The 21,440-nt window shown below is 44.4% G+C and overlaps 1 protein-coding gene across 1 annotated transcript in view; it reads right to left on the reverse strand.

Annotated features, from left to right (window-relative positions):
• cetp (cholesteryl ester transfer protein, plasma) overlaps positions 1-21,440 on the reverse strand; it is a 40,696-nt gene that overhangs the window by 15,270 nt on the left and 3,986 nt on the right. The window contains exons 9-12 of the mRNA XM_034132934.1: positions 19,909-20,008; positions 13,026-13,105; positions 12,222-12,272; positions 11,977-12,130 (exon numbers count right to left, since the gene is read on the reverse strand). Coding sequence (XP_033988825.1) covers positions 11,977-12,130; positions 12,222-12,272; positions 13,026-13,105; positions 19,909-20,008 — 385 coding nt within the window. The remainder of the gene's footprint in view (positions 1-11,976; positions 12,131-12,221; positions 12,273-13,025; positions 13,106-19,908; positions 20,009-21,440) is intronic.

Genomic DNA, 21,440 nt, shown 5'->3' on the forward strand with positions numbered 1-21,440 from the left:
CTGACCGGCTTTTCTGGTCAGCAGCTGCTGCCCCCCCCTCTCCTTTAACCCGGTTGTGACCGAGGAGCAATCTGGGCTGCGGCTGACAGAGCACACCCTGCTGCGCTTGCCTCGCAGAAAGTGTGCTCAAAAAACAGTGCCGGGGGACCCCCCCCCCCCTCCGCCCCTAGATGGATGGGGAGAGCCCCCTCGGCCCCGTATGGGCTTACTACGCACCTGCCTTCCTGAATCCCTAAGGATAACAGGGAGAGCGCCAGCGCCCATGCCTCACACTCAAGCACTGACCCCATGCAGAATGTGAGAGGACTAAAAATGTGGGGGGGCTATCCTCCCCCTGCCTCTCGGCAGGAGGGGGGCAGCCCCTCCGCCCGTAACGGGCCAGCGCGCCTCTTGCCTATCCCGGGACCCTCAGAGGGCCCAGGAAAGGTGAAGGCGCATCACGTCCGGGGAGGGGGTCAGATGCCAACTGACCCACAACCCCCCCCTCCCCTACAAATGATGTGTTGCCCCAGCAAGCACAGACGAGGAGAAAGAGCCAGACATGTCCAAGAGATAAAACCTTATAAAGGGGCCTGGCGTCGACCAAGACGCCGCTGTGCATAAATCCTCCACACTGTTGAATAAGGCTGTTGACACAGCTACAGCCCGTGTGGAGCGCGCACGAATCCCCGTGGGGCAGGCTCTCCCTGCCTGACCGTAGGCATGTGCAATGCACTCGCAGAGCCAGCCTGCCAGGCGTTTCTTGGACAGAGCTTTCCCGATCACCCCGCCCCCGAAGCACACGAACAGCTGTTCGGTGCGTCTAAGGGCAGCCGTGGGCTCCACATAACATGCTAGCGCACGCACCGGGCAGAGGAGGTGCAGTTTAGCCTCCCTGGCCCCCCCATGGAGGGGGAGACTAAAACCCCCTAACTGAATAGCCCTCGACCTGAACGCACTCCTTAGGTCTTTAGACACAAAGGAGGGGTTCGGTCTAAGTGTCGCGCCGCTCCGGCCATCCCGAACTAGTAAACAACTCGGGTGCACCGACAGAGCAGTTAACTCGGACACTCCTTTGGCTGACGTTAAGGCAAGAAGCAAAGCTGTTTTCCACGACAATGCTTTCAGAGGGGAGAGCTCCAGAGGCTCAATGGTCCCGAGGCCAGAGCCTCGAGCACTAGGGGCAGGTCCCACTGCGGGGTGGAGACGTGCACTACAGGGTGCAGTCTCCTAACCCCCTGTAAAAACCGCGACATCAGTGGTTGATTAAAGGCTGACCTGCCACCAAAAACCCTCACGACAGGACGAGATGGCTGCTGCATACACTTTCACTGTGAAATGCGCCAGCCCTCTGTCCACCAGTAAGTGTAAGAAGGATAAAATAGAGCCCAACTCACAAGATAGGGGCTCTATTCCCCGCTCCTCACACCAATGCTGGAATCTCAGCCACTTTGGCCTGTAACAGGCTGTGGTGGATTCTGCTCTAGCTGCCTGGATAGACTGAATAACGCTGTCAGACAATCCACCCTGTCTCAGCCTGTCCCTCTCAGGAGCCAAGTCTGAAGAGGACGGCCCAGAGTGGGTAACGCCCCGATTGCACCTGCCCCTTGAGACATCGCCCCCCAGAACTGGGGGATCGCCCAGGGCTGGCCCACCTTCATCTGTGTCATTTCTGAGTACCACGGAGCCCCGACGCGATTCGGTGCTACCAGAATGACTGCCAGACGTTCTCGCCTCACTCTCCCCAGGAGAGGGAGAATGGGACGCAGCGGTGGAAAGGCGTATAGCAGCTTCCTTGGCCATGGCTCGTGTGCAAACGCGTCCACCCCCAAGGACGGGTCGTCGCTCAGGGCCATGGAGAACCACAGGGTACAGTGGCTGTTGCGCCGGCTGGCGAACAGGTCCACTTCTGCTCTCCCGAACTGGGCCCAGATCTGCTTCACCACCACCGGGTGAAGCACTCGCCTGGCAGGGGGCCGCCCCTCGACCTGAGGTCGGCCCCTCTGTTCTCCAGTCCCGGGACATGGAGGGCTCTCAGAGATAACACCACCTCTGAGGCCCATAACCACAGCTCCTCCGCTGTGGTCAACAAGGAGGCGGAGCGGACTCCGCCCTGCCTGTTGATATAAGCCACTGTGGTGCTGTTGTCGCACCTGACCATTACATGTCTCCCCTGAATTAGGGGCATGAAATGTCGGAGGACTAACACTACTGCCCATAGCTCTAGGAGGTTGCTGTGTCGAGACTCTGTCAGAGCCCAGCGCCCACCTATAGCTCTCTTCAGGCAGGTCCCTCCCCATCCTGTTCCGGGCGCGTCCGTGAACACTGTGATGTAGGAGGTCACCCGCCCCAGTGGAGACCCCCAAAACCGGAGGTTGCCCCCACTGAGGGGGGGGAGGAATGGTCACCAGCCGTCGTTTGTGCCTCCAAACGCAGGCTGGGGAACCACCTCTGCAGGCGGCGCATATGTAGTAACCCCAGCGGGACCACCATGTGAGCAGCCGCCATGAGACCCAGAGTCTGCATGACAGTTAAAGCTGTCACTGTCGCCCCCTGTCGCAGCCTGTGCACCGCCCTGAGAAGGGACGCACGTCTGCTCTCTGACAGGGTGGCACGCAGCGCGTCTGCATCGAGCACCACACCCAAATACAACGCCTGTTGGCGAGGTATGGGGGTGCTCTTTTTCCAATTGATCGCAAAACCTAATTTGGTTGGGTGTGTGATCAACTGTGCTGTGCAAAACATTGCCTGTTCCCGGGACCCCGCCATGACTATGAGGTCGTCTATGTAAAAGAAAACTCTCATGCCGTGTGCGCGCAGCGGTTGAAGCGCTGTGGCCACACATTTGCTGAATGTGCGTGGGGATAGGGAATAACCGAACGGCAGCTTGTTGTATTCGTAGGCTGTTCCCTGGAAGGCAAAACGCAGATACTTTCTGTGCTCTGGAACAATTTCCACATGAAAGTACGCGTCTTTCAGGTCGATGGTGGTGAACCAATCGCCTGGCTGCACAAGCCCTAGTAACTGTTTCACAGTTAACATGCGGAATTTTTTGCTGGAAATATGACGATTCAGGCATCGGAGATCTAGAATAGGTCTGAATTCCTCTGTTTTCTTGAGAACCACGAAATACATGGAATAAAGACCCTTCTCTCTGTGCTGAGGATGCACAACAGACACAGCCTGTTTCTGCACCAGAGCCTGAATCTCTGCTGAGAGGAAACCCATCTCCTCCTGGGAAGACAGATTTACCTCTCGCATGCCCATAACAGGAGGTGGGATGCTGCAAAACTGGAGTGAATAGCCCCGTTTCAGCGTCCTGTCCATCCACCTTGTCAGTACACAGTTGAGTTTCCATTCCCCATAACATTGTGTTAATGGGCAAGCCCTCAGCTGTGGGGCCGCAGCTATAAAGCTGTGATACTCTCTGATGACCCGCTCCGCCGCAAAACTCCCCGTAAAGGGGAGATTCGCCCGTGGGGGGTCGAAGCAGAAAGGGCCGATTATTTATTGAGGACCCTGAACGCACCGCCGTATGCTCACGTGTGAGCACACGCTCCCTCGTAATGCTATTTTCCTCACTATGGAAAACAGTATTAACCGGAGCTTTACAGGCGTATTGTGTTTTACTAAGGCCCCTGAACGCACCGCCACGCGCCTCTTTATGAGTGCGGGCGTTGCTATAATGCAGTTTCCACTCAGAGAAAAAAACGGCAGATTTTCCACTGAGGTACCTGAACGCACCACGGCACGCTCCCGTGAGAGCGCGCGCTCCGCCATAATGCTGCTTCCTCTTACGGGCCGTCTCCACGGCAGCGTTAAAAAAATCTTGGAGGTGGGCGTATCTGAAGCTTGGGGATTTTTTTGCGATCAACCAATCACATGAATCTCCCGCCCGCGACATACGAAGCCAAAAAGCCCGAAGTAAACTGGATATAAACTCCCCAAAACAGGCGAAAACATACCACTGTCTCTGCCACCTCCCTCCATGCCTGGCTCCTCCGGTTTATATCCCGGTAGGTCTGGTCATAAAGCACCGGGTGATTGATTCGCTACCGCTAATTTCTCCTCCATTTTTTGGAATATGAGGAAATGATCTGCGGGATATCTCTCCCAGCATACACGCCGTTTGATTGGCTAGAGCTTGAACTGTCAGATTTGCGTACACGGGATTTGATTGGCTGACGCTTCCTCCTCAGCTTCAAAAGTTGAACATTGTTCAACTTTGGATCTTGAAAATCCTGAGAATCTCCGCTCGCCTGCCCACAATGCATTTCGGCGAAAGCGAAAAAAAGTGACGTCACCCCATTCAAAGTGAATGGGCAGAAGCGTTTCAAGATTTTTTAACGCTGCCGTGGAGACGGCCCGTTAGAGAGAAAGAGGCATTAATCGGAGCTTCTTCTGTCCATGAACGCACCGTGGCCCGCTCTCGAGGGGGGGCCGTCATAATGCTATTTTCCTCACTATGGAAAACAGCATTTAACCGGAGTTCTTACAGGCGTAGTGTGTTTTACTAAGACCCCTGAACGCACCGCCACGCGCCTCTTTACAAGTGCGGGCGTTGCTATAATGCAGCCCCTACCACTATGGTAAACAGCATTATTTGGAGTCTTAGTTTCAGGCATAGAATGTTTTCTAACAGAAAAACGTCGGTCATAATGTCCCTGTACCCGCATCGCACTATAACAGTGCTGCCTGCGGTTTATCACTCTCATCTGCGCACTCCCACTAGCCTCCTCCCTAACGGGAGCTATAGCTGGGGCGGCGAATGGGGAATTTGTACAGTCATCAACATGTGCAAGTGTATTGTGGAAACAAAGGACACTCAGACTTGGATACAGATCAACACCATCTTTATTTTTTAAAGGTTTTAACGGGGATCTGGGCATTAAATAGACAGATAACTCCGCGAAGATAGAGTTCCCCACCCGGGTGCTCTGCTGTTGCGGAGCCTGCCTCGGTTGGGCAGCCCCTCCCCGTGATTGCCGGTATGCCGGTGCCACGGGGTGGGCCGTAGAGGTGGAGGGCGCTGCAGCTACGGGACCCCCGTGCCGGCGCCTCTCCCTCCACTTCACTGTCGTACTGCGCTCCCTCCTCTGCATGGCATGCGAGGGGGGCACGTAGCGGAGCCTGAGGAGGAGCCAGCGATAGCATGCGGCTAAGCTAGACTCCTTTAGATAGGGCCGTGAGCCCTGGCCACACGTGACGAGACGCCACTGTGGCCAGGGAAATCATCCGCCCTGCTGCGGTGGCCACGCCATAAATCAGATTACTCATCTGACTAACAGCGTGGTCCGAATAATCGCTCTCGTCCTGAGACGGGAGGGCGGGGGCGTCTGCCTGAGGGTGATCAGGAAGACGCCAACACGCCAAAACGAGGCCTTCGTTTTAAATGGCTGCTGCCATGTCGCCTCCACACACCGCCATACCTCTGGCAGCTGGGGCGAGACGAAGGTTGGCTGCGCCGGATGCACCGGGCCATAAAACCCCGATCTCAGGCGGTTTACAGGCCTCGGTGGCAGCGGTGGGGGGAGCGGTAAACCTACACGCTCCGCCGCCAGAGTCATCACCGCTGGGAAATCCATCCGCGCAGAGCTGAGAGTTGGACCTCCGGATAGCGAGGCGTCCTCGTCGTCGATCATCGGAACCGGGGCCGTCTGGCCCCACGGCAGGGAGAACCGGAACGATGTCCCCTCGCTTCCTGAATCGCCCATGGCCACGACGTCGAGATCCAGCTCCTCCGACTCCTCCTGCGGGGCAATCTTCTCCAGGAAGTGCTGCCCACGATGCTCCTCGTGCGCCGCGGGATCGCCTGGCAGGCCGAGCACGCCGGCGTCGAGCCCATACCGTTCATCGCGTGGTCGGGCCCCAAACACGTGAAGCAGAGGGGGTGCGGATCGACTCCTGAAATCAGGTTCGGACAATTCGGGCAGGTCCTATGGTCCAGCCATACTCTCTCTCTATTACTTTCACTTCAATACGTCTTACGTCTTCTGTGGAATCACTTCCGCTTAGCTGAAGAGAAAAAGGATAGCAGTCAGGAGGCGAGGCCTCCTTTTATACGGTGTGATGCGCGCGCATTCAGGTAGGCCCGCCCTGGGCCGGCTACGTCTATAGAAGTCTCAGTGGGAGAATGCACGCAGGATAAGGTAGTACCCATAGAGTCCAGTAGAGGGCGGAGCCTGTGAGAGATATAACAGGACTAAGAGGTTCCACACTTTCGTGGCAAACCAGATTGCTGTTATTAATAACCTCACAAAAGTGAACCAGTGGCGGTTTGTAGACTCCAAAAACAACCCCGCTGATGATGATTCAAGAGGTCTGAGCATTGAATCCTTTTACAGTTCAAAAGGATGGCTTCAGGGTCCAGAATTACTGAAGAAATCCGAATCACAGTGGCCAAGTATTCCAAAAGAGCTTGGTTCTCTCCTTCCAGATGACCCCGAAGTACGCAAAGAAGCTATTGTCACCAGCATTGTCACATGTAAGATGGAAAAAACTCCAACAAGCAAGCTCTTGGACTATTACTCTTCATGGAATGACCTAAAAAGAGCTGCTGCATGGATAATGAAATTAAAGACAATCCTCCTGCAGATGAGAGAAAAAAGAAAAGATTGCTCCACTGATCTTGGAGCACAGCAGGATAAAGGAAAGAGAATGAAGGATCAGATGCTTCTGCTCAAAATGCCTACAGCTAATGCACTAATACTTTCAGTAGAGGACACGGAAAATGCTGAAAAAGCCATTATTTGCCATGAGCAGAGACAGCATTTCAAAGAGGAAATTGCCTTGCTGGAAAAAGGAAAACTCCCTATACAAGCTGGACCCTATTATTGATGCTGGGCTTCTGAGAGTTGGAGGAAGAGCTAGAAAGATGGCTATGCCAACTGAGGTCAAACATCCAATGATTCTACCGAAACATTCTAATATTTCCAAGTTGATACTAAGCCACATCCATAATCAAGTTGATCACTCAGGAAGAGGTCACATGCTCTCCAAACTCCATCAACGTTACTGGCTATCCGCTGCTAACTCTTCAGCATGGAGGATCATAAAGAACTGTGTGTTTTGCAGACGCCTACAGGCCTCATTTATAAAGCCTTGCGTAGGATTCACGTGGGAAGGTTGCTTATGTAGGACAAAGCAAATAAATACACACATACATTTTCCGATTGATAAAACACTGCGTACCGGCGTAGGACGTGCGTGCGGCACGCCCTATGCCCGTTTCCCTTTATAAATCACAATCAACTCGAAATGCGGCGCAGCTTTTGCGGGCTTCACGTAACGCCCATATTTGCCTATAAATAGTCAAAGAAACGCCCAGTATTAATATTCATTTTGACTGACTGCATGAAGAAGATCGCAGGAAATGACGACAGAACAGCTAAAAAAGACATCTCACACCGAGTCAGATTTTGGTTCTTTTGGGGAGGTGGAGACAAATCACATTGTTTAACGGTGGATGCAGTTTGAACCAGAGTAGCAGCATGGAGGTCGGATCGTCACAAAAATAAATAAATAAGTGGTCCGAAAAAAGTTAATGACAAAATACACATAACCTTCCTCAGGCAGTGTGTCAGTGTGTTTGTGCCGGGGACAGGAGACCCCCCCCCATGATGAGCAACTGTAAGAAAGTATCGGGGGATCCCTGCGGAGTGGAGTCAATTAATTGTTGTGTTCCAGCTGTCAATCAGCTGTGCGCTGTGTCTCCACTGCAGCCTGTGCGTCTCAACCCCCCCGCAGCAACTCTACCCACCACTTAAATGAAATAAAACAAATGTGTTGTGTAATATCAGCTGCCAAATCTACCAAATATATGGTGTTCTTAGTTTCCATACCTCCTGTGTTTTATGAGCGATTTATCAAGTCTTGGCAAACGGCATAAAACACGATTAAACGTGATAGTATATAAAACCATGCTCGTATCTACAACCTATAGAAATGCAGAACGGCCTCAGTTTAGACGTAATTCTGTCCTCCTGCTTACCGCATCATTTATGAGAAAACATTTCATAACATTAACACAACATATTCGAGGTGGTTTTAAATAACATATCCGTATATATTTATTTCAACAAGTTACGTTTTTGTGTGCACTGAGGAGTCTCAAAAAGGCGTTTGTTTAATCATTTTAAGATTGGCTTCAATCAATTTTTGCGAATTAATTCTTCATATATGATAGGCTACAGGAGAGGTAACATTTTATTTATGGTATTATTTTGAAAAAATGTTCTCCATTCTTCCTTCTGCCAACGGTGTCGCAGTTTCTCGTCTCTCCCGTTTTTGTGCTTACCGCGTACGCATGGGTTAGAGTTTGCGTGGAGGACCGCACATTTTCCCGTGAAGTTTGTTTTTTATAAATCGCAAACATTGCTTAGAAACTGGCGTACGCCATCTTTTGAGCGTACGCACCCTTTATAAATGAGGCCCCAGAGCTGGAGAGCAGAAAATGGCTGATCTCCCACTTGATCGAATAACCCCTGATCTTCCACCTTTCACTCATGTAGGCATAGACTATTTTGGACCCATCGAGGTGAAACGTGGCCGAGCTCATGTCAAAAGATGGGGAGTAATCTTTACCTGCCTGGTAAGCCGTGCTGTTCACCTGGAAGTTGCCAGTCACAGCTGTATGCATAAACGCTCTTTGTCGATTCATCTGTCGTCGAGGCACAATAAAGAGCATCAGAACAGATCGAGGCACCAACTTCATCAGCACACAAAAGGAACTGGAGGAGTCTGTAAAACAACTGGATAACAACAAAATCAAGCAAACACTACTCAAAGAAGGAATTGATTGGACCCTCTGGAGCTCACCATGGCGGAGTGTGGGAGAGGCTAATATGACTGGTTAAAAAGATCCTCCACTCTGTCTTGAAGGAACAAACATTGGATGATGATGCTCTGCACACAGCCTTGTGTGAGGTTGAGGCAATAATGAACGATAGGCCAATCACAACAGTGACAAATGACCCAAACGACCTTGAGCCCCTCACACCTAATCACCTACTTCAGTTAAGAACAAATCCAATCTCGCCCCCAGGACTCTTTCAGAGAGAGGATCTGTACTCACGGAGGAGATGGAAACAGGTGCAATACCTTGCTGACCTGTTTTGGAAGCGCTGGACCAGGGAATACCTTCCTTTGATGCAAGAACGGAACAAATGGAATACAATCAAAAGAAACTTCACCCCCGGAGACCTGGTCGTCATCGTTGATGAGAACGCACCGAGGAACACTTGGCTCCTGGGACGTGTAGTTAAGACCCTTCCTGGTTCAAAAGGACTTGTTAGGAGTGTCCTGGTTAAAACCAAGACTAGTACCATTGAAAGACCCATAACTAAGTTATGTCTGCTCCTGGAGGCAATAGACTGAGCCTACTAAGCCTTAGCCTTTCAGTCACGTGCACCTCTGACTGTTAGACAAAAGGACTAGACCAGGGGTCGGCAACCCCTGGCACGCTAGGAATAAGTGGAATAAGTGTGCAAAATATTTAAATTGTATTTTCGGATCCTGATCGATACCGCCGCCAGAGCGCGTCTCCCCGTTACCTGCAGAAGGAAGCCATGCACGCAGCGCAGCCCCGCTCTCTTTAACTCCAGGTGACTTTCTGCCGCTTTCCTCCGTGGTGCAGGGCTGATCGTTTCACCACAGAGGAAAGCAGTACCCATAAGGAGCTGTAAAAATACCACAGTTTTTGCGTGGCTGTGTCTTTAGTTGAAAGCCCAGTGGCGATCTGCTCATCTCTCATTGAAATAATATGCTACAAAGGGGCGGACTGGCCATCTGTGTGTTGAACTTTCCTGTCGGCTCCCAGACCGTAGTCGAGGAAACAGGGGGGATGACTCTCTGTCGTCTCCCAGGGCAGAAGCAACAAGCTTCAGGTTCAATAACCCACTTTAGCTTAAATGACTGGAGAGAGGCGAGCTCTTCTTGGGAGGCCGTTGCATTTATTTAGTTGTTCTTCTGTTTCACAAAATACATCACAGACCTCTGTTTTTCTGCTGCCTCGTTTCACTTCCAGAAACATACACACGCTCCCTCACTGTCGCTCTACCATCCACACATGCACATGCACAAGCCACACCCCTCTCTCTCTCTCTTAAAGGGACAGCGATCTCATCTCACTCTCCATGACCCTAATATCATAACATGTGTGTTCTGGAGAATCACAGAACGGACGATCGTCCTTATTATTATGCCGTTTCAACCAATTATTTAAATGTGTTTGTTAAATTCGGAATTATGTAAATTGTGCTGACAGGTCCACACACGGCTTTCCCGCAGCGAGGCCCCCCCTGTTGATAGTTCACGAGCGTCAAGCTCCTCAATCCCCCCCCCCCCCCCGTTGATAATTCTCGATCGTTGGCACGCTGATAACACATTTTCTTTTAATGGCACTTCATATCAAAAAGGTTGCCGACCCCTGGACTAGACTCTTGGTCTAAGGCTGCCTTTTGAACAGCAGATCATTACAGACAAATAGTACTAGACCTACACACTCAGTACTGGTCTTACATGGACTTGAAAGTATGCAATATACTATGGACTTGAGTATACAAATATGCTACGGATGGATGTTATATGTTTTGTTAAAATGACTCTGTTGATATATTATTATTGGTAATTGCTATGTAATAAGCAATTAGGGACTGGTATGTTAGAGCCATTTTCCTTTAGTTATTATTGTCTGAATGTTAGGCTTAATAATAATATAAAGTAGATTAAACTCTTAATTAATCAGGTATTTTTGTGAGTCACATTATGGTTTAAAATGTATTAATTTAAGGCTCACTTATTTGTTATTTCATAACAAATAAGTGATCGCTAAAAGTGATAAACTGCACTGAAAAAACTGATACGTTGACTTAAATAAATGTATTATGTCAACAAATTACACATTTGCGTATAAGGTTTGTTTAAAGCACTAACATTACATTTAAATAACAAATATCAGGTTCAACTTAATGCTAGGATTAAGGATTAAACCCTCTCCAATGTCACACATACATGCACACAGCACACAGTGAAATTTGGTCTCAGCTTTCAACCCATCCTAGTACTAGAAGCAGGGGGAGTGTATTGTGACCTTAACCCTAACCCAGGATGTGAACTGGGACCTCTCCAAGTACCGGTCCAAGCCCCTACTGACTGAGCCTCTGCCGGGACAATACTTTAATAATATTTAATATTGTACTAACACTCTTATAGGGAATCTGTTGAAATAATACATTTATTAAAGTCAATGTTTCAATGTTTCAGAGATGTGGATATGTTGGCTAAAAGTTAAAAGGTCAAAATAGTATACTTGCATCCACTTATATCCTGCATCCGCTTTGTTGTGGTCTTAAATGTTGTCAGTCCATACAGATACAAAAAGGTCTGCCAGCAGAAGTCACCTGTTTGGCTATACCTGTTTCCTTTCAAATGCCTTGAAGTACAGCAAATTCACATATGAGCATCAGACATATAACATATTATTATTAAAGAGAAGGTTCTTTCACAGAGGGAGACTCATTAGAGGCATTGTACATCCTATGGAACCTTGTTGGCACATTGGATATCATCCTGAACTTGGAATCGGTCTTTTTTTTTATACTACTGCACTCCTATGTTTAGTTTTGTAGACGCTCAACTTTTCAACTATTTATCAATGAATTTTAGCCAACAATATAAGCTGTTTTTGTATTACTTTGAGCCTTTATTTATGCTTCATTCTGTTATTGATTTCAAGCTAACTTTGTAATCCTTTTTTGTTAACTATTTTGATGCAAAAGACTAACTGAGACTATTGAGCTGCTTTACAATCTTCCACATATTCCCCAACAACTGCAGAAGCTCCTCTTCGGCTACCTTTCCCCCAGCTGGAGATCACTGCAGAACAGAGGAAACTCCACCGTGGGTGAGAGGGAGAATGTCTTTTGGTATGTAGGATGCGTCACAAAGGTTTTTTTAACCACATGAACATGTAACGTCACATAATAAGTGGCATAATACCGCTTGGAAGAAGAGAGTTGGAGCCCCCGCCCCCCCCACAGTGCAGCTGAGCGGAGGCCGTCCCCCGGACATTCGTATCCAAGGTGGAGGTGTGGAGGTAGGGAACAGATGAACTCCACACTCTGAGCTGTGGAGAGCCTGATTCCAGCAGACACTGAACACACAAACACAACATAATATCACCTGACAAAGGTGTGTATGTGTGTATTTGGATTGTGCAGGAATAAAGAGGTTTTACAAATTACCTTTCTGAAATATTCAGGCATGGTACTGGAGAGATTGGTCTTGAAAAGCTCCTGAAATTACATTTAATGTAATGTAAGACTTAACAAGATATGAAATATCACAAACTTAAGTTTCAACATCTGCGATCACATGGTTCTGGTGAGGAGAGATTAAAGACAGTAGTTTTATCCAATGGTGGAATATAACACATTCACTCAAGTACTTAAGTATAGTTTTGGGGAACTTGTACTTTACCATTTTATGCTACTTCTACTTCATCTCAAAGGTAAATATCGTGCTTTGTACTACACTACATTTATTTAGTTGATTTATTTAGTGAGTAGGTACTTTTAACATAAATAACAACTTGTGTTTATATGATATATATATATACTACTAATCTACTCAGTAGTACACAATGTATAACACTTGCTCCACAATGACAACTTACAGCATTACAAAACTCTAGTATGTATTTTCTAATAATAAAAACTGAATAAAATAATATTCTATTATAATACAAAACTCCCAGAAGAGCCATCCTGCACAATCAGTACGTTCACTTTTGATACTTGAGTACATTTAGCTGATACAACATTTTTACCTCACAACAATTACTTGTAAAGGAGTATTTTTGAAGTGTGTTATTAGTACTTTTACTTAAGTAAAGGATCTCAGTACTTTTTCCAACTCTGGTTTTAACATATGCAGAACCAATAGGTGAGGTTCATATCATCTCTATGCTGTAGGTACTATCTAAGCTAACTTTTATGAACAGATACCAGATCCTTCCATGTGTATGTTCACAGCTCTGATGTACTCACACTGAGCTCTGCTCCAGAGATGTTGAGCTGGAATCGGGCATCATGGTGTGCAGCAGTAAACATGGGGTTCAGAATCTGGTCTGGGGTTAAACACAAGTTACTGCTGTAGCAGATCCATTTCACCGTGACAACCGAGACACGACCCACCCTGCTGCTAACGCTGCTGCTCATTGGCTAAAATACTGACGATGCATAAAGTTAGATTTATTTTACTGAATTTATATTTGGCTTCTCTGAGATTAGCCTAGTTGCCAGCTCATAAAGTACTTTTGTGAACCCGTAAATGATGAGTACCCCAACGTTATATGTTAGAAATGTTTATGTATAGTAGGGTCCCCAGCACATAGAAACTGCCGGATGCTAACTTGCATATGTTGGGCACTTTGCACAATTAGAATAAATTGCGTTAATTAGCATTGAGTTCAAAAATGGCTTCACCGATTTGTACAATTTTGGAGTGGTTTTGGGGGTTATTGAGGATGCTGAGTCCATTTCTAACATTTTCAGTATCCAAAATGGCAGTCGGTTTTAACAAGAAATGCCAACATTTGTACTCGATTTGGAAGATTTAGGGGACTCTGGATTATTAGGATTGGACAGATTGCTTATTTATTTGAAACTACAGATGGAGCCTCTTATTTTGGACCCCAGCATACAGCTTCCTGCCGACTGCCAGTCAGTTGCCTGCCAAAGACCAGTATTCAGGAATGTTAGGCCCTCCCACTATTCTCCAATTTCAGGGTTTAACCAGGAGATGGCGCTATATATTAAATAACTAAGACTTAGTTTTTCACAATAGAAAATGCAGATATTATATAAAAAACTAAAGTTAAAATCTTGTTTTTAATGCCCCAAGAGCAATAACATCTTGTCACAAGCTTTTTGGAAGAAAAAGACTGACTCAAGAGACCTGTAGTTGACTAATTACAGGCCTCAATAAAGTTCTGCCATTGGTTGTGAAAAACAACGGTGGACATAGTGGAAAGTGAAATTGACATTGTCGAATTTAATAAAAATACAAAATAATGTATCTGTGTACGTGTTTTACTATGTGATCTGCACTTATCAAACATCTAATTAAGGCGAGACACCCCAGGTGAATAGGGTATTTTTAACTTAAAGATATCAGCTAAATATTTCTCCAGTTAATTACTTACAATAAGGCAATTGTTTTTTGTATTACAAGTTTTCTGAAATAGCATGTTTAAATATCCAAATGAACCATTATCTCATGAGATATGCGCATATTTTAACACATTTCAGGAACCGAAATCTGAACTTTGGATAAAGCCAGGATCAAAATTATTGTTTCATTTTGTAGTCATATTAGTATCTAAGGCTTTTACAGAAGGGATTTTGGATATCTCTTTGTATCACTCCATAAATCAGAAAATACTGTCAACAGCCCTAAAATATCAATTTTCACCATGTTTTTAGGTATAAAATGTTATATAATTCAGGCTATGAATTATATATGACCAAACCCTTCTGTAAAAGCCTTCATAATATTGATAGGAATATAACTGGAAGGTTTGGTGTATGTAACTGCTGAGTGATTCTACAATTTAGGGTACATTCCATGTCCATTGATGTCCATTGATGATAATTATAATTATTCTAACTATTTTCTTCAAAAATATCATATTTTGCCTATTATTGGAAAGCATGTTATAATATCACACAAACATTATGTGCATCCTATGCTTTATTTAGCTTGAAATGTGTCATGATGTTCTTAAATTGTCAGTTTTTGCTATGTCCGTTTTTCAGTTGAGGGCGTCTTGGTTTCAAAATAATGAATAAAAACCATTAAAGTAAATTTAAAAAATGATTCATTTATTTCAAAAGTCTAAATACTAAAGAATAATAACATATTTTTAATTGATTTCCCCCTTTAAATAATTTAAATATCTTAATATATGAATGTCCGCAAAAGTTCTGTCAACTATGTTACTAACAGAACTTCCCCCTTTAACTCAAAAATTGTTTGTCCCAATACCATGTCACCAGCATCACATGATGCCATGTTCCTCTTTGGCAGACATTTTGAACACACTGTGGTGATTGACCTCTACATTTTTACAATATTTTATGTATAATAGCACATGGTCAATTAATATACTCATTGACAATCAACAATGTTACGTACATTGTTATGGTTTACAATTGTTTAATGATTTTAATTCAATTATATGTGCAAATGTGATGTTAACCTGTTCAAGAAAATGACATGTGGTCATCCAGGCAAGGCCTACCATTGAAATGATGGGTCAAAATAGGGAAATTGTCAACTAGGTTACCTGTCAACTGAGTTACCCAGTACTGTAATAACTGTAGTAACTTAGTTGACAGGTAACCTAGTTGACAATTTGTACGACATGTAGACGTCATTACACATCATTATCAATGGAATTTTGCACTTCTGCCTTGAAATTAACATAGTGCTGATGGTTAATAATGTGTCCAGTCAACTATGTTATTTGCGTCAAATGTTTGACTTTCATTGTCAACTATGTTGCACCTCATTTTTTCAAATTTAAAATATCTAAAATAGTGCTTCTGATATCCTTTATAGTATAATGTATATCTACACAGGTTGGAGTTTTACATGACATCTCTTAAAACTATCAAAATGACCTGTATGGTAGTTTTATAATACAAAATATCCCTAAACTTAATGACAGTGCTGAACATATCACATGAAAAAACAAAACTTTAATACAATTATTTTTTAAACTTTAAAAAATCTTTGGATATATGGTAGAATAGACTCAAGAGCCTTTCAAATTTGATTTTACTTGAAGTGCAGGACTTAATCAAATGATTGTAATGACATCAAGTTTGTCCGTAACATAGTTGACAAACTGAGTAGTGAAAACATCCTTTCCCTTAAAATAAAAAAATATATAAAAATGTTTAAGCTTTGCAACTAGTGGATATGTTACACTGAGGAATATACTAACTTGAACCACTGATTGTTCTATCTATACATTTTATTTGGCATTAGTAAATAATTATGCACATTTACAGATATTTTACATGATATGAGTGATAACACGTGTTATAAGGGCTATTTCGCACAATAGGTGTGCCTTGAGATTTTTACTTGTCCTTTGGTGTGCCTTGGGCACAAAAAGTTTGGGAACCACTGCTGTAGAGAAATGTAAACGTTCACCATCCCCCACCCGCCTACTGTATGTTGCTTTTTGACATGTAAATGGGTAACTACCCCCCTCTGAGTGAATACCTGTTGTACCTGTCCGGGGCTAAGCCCATAGGACGATGCTCTGATGTCATCACCCTCGCACATTGGTCATATGTTTACAAAAAACGATGTTAACACTTTCTCGTTCTTAATATATGCTATATTTAGGGTCGATATGTGTTGAATTTACTTTAAAATAGCAGATCACTGTGATTCACTTCTCCGCGGCTCCTCCGTGCAGAGAGGCCCCCCCCCCCCCTTGACAATTCACGAGCGTCTAACTCTCTCCCCCCTGTGAAGAGATATCACAGGGGGGGGTTGGGACACACACATTCCGATGGCCAATTCGTTTTAAACAAAGAGTGGGGTGGGGGGCTGGTGAACGGTATGGTCAATGTTTGTAAACACTGTGACATTTTGACTTTATTTGATCATTTCAGTTAAAAACTAACGTTCATATTTCATATTACTGTTTTGCCTGGCTGGACCTGTAATTTACAGGAAAGGAGTGCACGCTACTAAAGAGACACGCTACCATGGAAACCAAACAATGGTGTTGCTGTATTGAAGTCCGAGTGGAAACAGTCATATTTGGAGCGTTATGTTAGAATGAAACAGCGAGGTCGTGACTCACAAAAAAAAAGTGTTACTTCACTAACTGTAAGCTTGTCACTCAGAGTAACCTACAGTTAACTTAACTGTTGGAAAAGAAAGATCAGAGTTAGGAGTGTGAACACACAGCTGAGAGCTGCCGTTTCATTCTGACTGTTTAAAAAACGGTAACAACGGACTATTTTTCTTAGCGGATGCATGTAAATTTAAATCAATACATAGAACTATGTTTTAAATCAATAAAAATATTTTCTAAATCCATAAAAGCATTTTAATTAATATTGGGAGTCATGTCGTTACTTTGTTGAGAATGTGGCCATGTAATAAGCGGGATAATTTGCAGCGACTTGGTCATTATGGGGAAAAATAACACCCAGGGATCAAGATCCCTCCGCGACGCGGAGGGATCAGTAATTTTTAGTGAATTACTGAGTTTAGGCACGTTAATAACATTTTAATGAAGTTGAATACAGTATATTCATATTTGTCAGTGATTTCATGTCAATTCGGCGAACATAAACGATTAAATTAGGATTAAAAATCGAGAGCCGGCTGCTGTTCGTTACGGTAACCCAACTAGGACACTTGACACAGTGGCTTTTGGCAAAGCACACAAAGAAAACAAAAAAAACCGAGAGAGATGAGTTATTGTTATTACAACGTGACTTCACTATTATTTAACAACTATTTTTATTGGGTTCTTTTATTTGGGGTTAAGTACATTGTCAGAATAAGTGAGAAATGGATTTAACTTCTGTTAGACAGCTATCATACTGAATAAATATTTATGCAAAAATGTATGGCATTAATAATGTATATCTAATTACATTTAAAAATGTATGGCATTAATAATGTATATCTAATTACATTAACTGTGAATGTCTTTCATTTTATTTAAAATGAAATAAAATTACATAAAACATTTTCCATAAAAAAGTTGATTCAAGAACAAATCAGTACTTTTCTTATATGACTATTATTGCTAAATTTGAAAGGTCTTTACCAGCTTTGGAATTATATATATATATATATATATATATATATAGCACCTTCTGCCATCCCATCTCTACTGACATATGGATCTTAACAAAGATCCGCTATACATTAGTACCAGATATACTGTACACGGACATTTTAGTGAACCAGACCAGCTGTTTCCGCCGGGTCTTCGCTTCCCGGGAATCACGTTGTTTACAAGTGTGTTCAGATGCTAAATGACAAGTGCAAGTGACAATTGTTGTCGTCTTCTCTTTGAACGTTTTTTTCTCCGTTATTTTGCCATTTTCAGATTTAAATTTCGAGCGGAAAGCTAACCAGGAAGTAATAATTACTTAAGCGGAGAACGGAGAAAGTAAACGTTACAGCAGGCATAACAACAGCCGGTGTTTATTTTATTATAATATTCAAGAACAAATCAGTACTTTTCTTATATGACTATTATTGCTAAATTTGAAAGGTCTTTACCAGCTTTGGAATTATATATATATATATATATAGCACCTTCTGCCATCCCATCTCTATATATAATATCTATCCGTGACATATGGATCTTAACAAAGATCCGCTATACATTAGTACCAGATATACTGTACACGGACATTTTAGTGAACCAGACCAGCTGTTTCCGCCGGGTCTTCGCTTCCCGGGCATCACGTTGTTTACAAGTGTGTTCAGATGCTAAATAAAAGTTTAGCTTGTACTTTTGATACCCCGCCTCTCGGCACCACAACATCCAGTTTACTGTATTTCACATGAGCGATGTCGAACATTGAAAAGTCCTTATAAAATCTCTGTTATTAGATCAGTACTTTTCTTATATGACTATTATTGACTTGAACACTGAGAATGTATTTATTAACTTCAGACATTTGAAATATTTGAAATCAGATGAAAACAAACTGTAACGGACCCTGCCGTGTTATCTATGATTACTATGCCTTACTGTACATTCATAATTTCAGCCGGAGGTAGGTGGTAGGCGTTGCGGAGGAGCAGATTGCGAGTGAGGTGCCTGTTCTAAACGAACTATTCCAGCTGTTATAAAGCATTAAATAAAAAGTAAGCAAGGAATACAGAATGTTTCGTTACGTAACTTTGTTGAGAATGTGGCCATGTACATGTAATACATGGGATCATTTGCAGCGACTTGGTCATTGTGGGGAAAAATAACACCCATCCTGATCGTTTCAATGAAGTTGAATACAGAATATTCATATTTGTCAGTGATTTCATGTCAATTCGGCGAACATAAACATCAATGATGATGATTAAATTAGGATTAAAAATCGGGAGAGCCGGCTCGTTCGTTTTTTCCGACTAAACAACATCTATTATTTAGAAGTTGATTTCACATGACTCCAGTGTGGAACCCCACTGCACCCCCTGGTGGATCAATGATCCATTGCAGCTGGCTTCACAATAATTAAATGTATTTATCATGGGGGCGGTATCAAGTCTGACTGGGGGCCGGCCGGCCATCACGGAACGTGCATGAACCGATCACGACCCTCGCACTTTAAACTGTCCAAAATAAGACGCTTCATCTGTAATTGTCCTCAGTAGAGGTAATACTTTTCATCTTGTGCTCTTTATATCCAATGGTTGCAGTACAACTCATGGTGGTCAAAATCATCCCACAGAGAGTACAGATAGGGTATTTGTTTCTGGTTAAAACTGCCATTTTTGATCCTGAAAATGTCCGAATTGATCCAGCATCCTCAATGAACCAAAGACACTCCAAAACTGTCTGAATCGCACAAGCCATTTTTTTTTACTATTGTTTACATAGCCTTTAATGCCATATTCAACCCAACTTATGCTAATTGCCCAACATATGCAAGTTAGCATCTGGAAGTTTCTTTGTGCTGGAGACTGGTATTATATATTTCTAACATAAAACTTTGGGGTGCTCACACAGGAAACACATTTTGATACACTGGCACCAAAAGTTGGAAAGAGATTATTTAGATGCATTTGAAGTCTAGAAGTTCACATCTAAGATAACTTTTTATTTTATTGCACCTGCACTTCCACATTTCAAGAGGCAGAGTACTGCTCACTGCTGACCTGAGATCCAGAAGTAGAGCATCTTGTGTTCAGTCAGCTGACTGGGGTGGAACACAGACTCATTGATGACAGCAGAAACGTTTTTGTAGATGGACAGCCCCTGGAAGGTTTATGAAAAAACAATAAGTATTGGATGAACAGAAAGACAACCAAGTATTGATACTCAAAACAAGGAGATTATTATTATATCAAAACGTTGTTTTAATGAACTGGAATTCTATTGAAGATGACTGCAGTCTATACACTGCTGTTTACTATTAATCTAATACAGCTGCTCTCTCCACCCTAGCCCTGCTGATGGTGATGGAGGTGTGTCTCTCTCCATTGCTTCCTGGTAATCCAGATGTCTCGTAACTATCAGAGATTAGGACGGGAAGGGGCTCCGGAGTTGAGGATCAGGGTGGAGGATGTGATGTTTCAGTTCATCCTTCAGTTCAGGATCCAGTCACAGAGGGCGCTGTTGAGCCCGAGGTCCCTGAGCGTGATGACCAGCTTGGAGGGCACAATGGTGTTGAATGCTGAACTGTAGTCAATGAACAGCATTCTCACATATGTGTTCCTCTGGTCCAGGTGTGAGAGGGCAGTGTGGATGGTGAGGGCTATGGCGTCGTCTGTGGACCTGTTAGCTCTATAGGCAAACTGCAGGGGGTCCAGAGAGTCCGGGAGGGAGGAGGTGATGAATGATTTGACTAACCGCTCAAAGCACTTCATTATGATGGAGGTGAGTGCTACTGGGCGGTAGTCGTTGGGGCAGGTGATTATTGTCTTTTTGGGGACAGGAACGATAGTGGAGTGTTTAAGACATGTGGGGACTACAGACTGCAGCAGGGACCTGTTGAAGATGTCTGTGAACACCTCTACCAGCTGAACTGCACACACCCTGAGAACACGGCCAGGGATGCCATCAGGTCCAGGAGCCTTGTGTGGGTTAACCCTTTTAAAGGATTTACACACATCTGCCCTGTTTAAAACAAAAGGGTAGGGATCCTGATCCTTCTCTGCCTCCACAGCCTGGCTGCTCTCCAGAGCGCCACCTGGAGTTCTTGTTCTCTTCTAAGTCAGCGCTGCTGTGCACGATAACCCATGATTTAAGTTTAGCATGAACCTCACCATTTATCAAAGGTTCCTGATTGGGGAATATCCATACATTTGCATTTGCCAATCTAGCAAAGCACCCTGCAGTCAATGTTGAACAGTTTCTCTTTTCATCTATTGATGGACTTTTTTCAAAACCAAGCAGCTTAGTCTTAAGCCCCGTCACACCAAGCCGATTTTGGCCGTCGATGGATGTCAGGCCGACGATGAGCGTCCTGTCGCCCTACTCAGATTGGTGTGTCCCGCACCGTCGTGTCTTTTCGGCCGTGCCGAGGCAATCGGCCAAAGGCTGTCGGTCAAATAAATCACTCTGATTGGCTGTTCAGCTAGCGAATCAGTGCATGAGAAGCGAAACGGAAGTGAGGGACCAAACAAACGATTAAGAAGGCAAATCTGAGGTTTCATTTAACTCCAGCTCTCGACACAGGTTCGGGAAA

This window comes from Trematomus bernacchii, unplaced genomic scaffold (genome assembly GCF_902827165.1).
Source record: "Trematomus bernacchii unplaced genomic scaffold, fTreBer1.1, whole genome shotgun sequence".
NCBI lineage: Eukaryota > Metazoa > Chordata > Actinopteri > Perciformes > Nototheniidae > Trematomus > Trematomus bernacchii.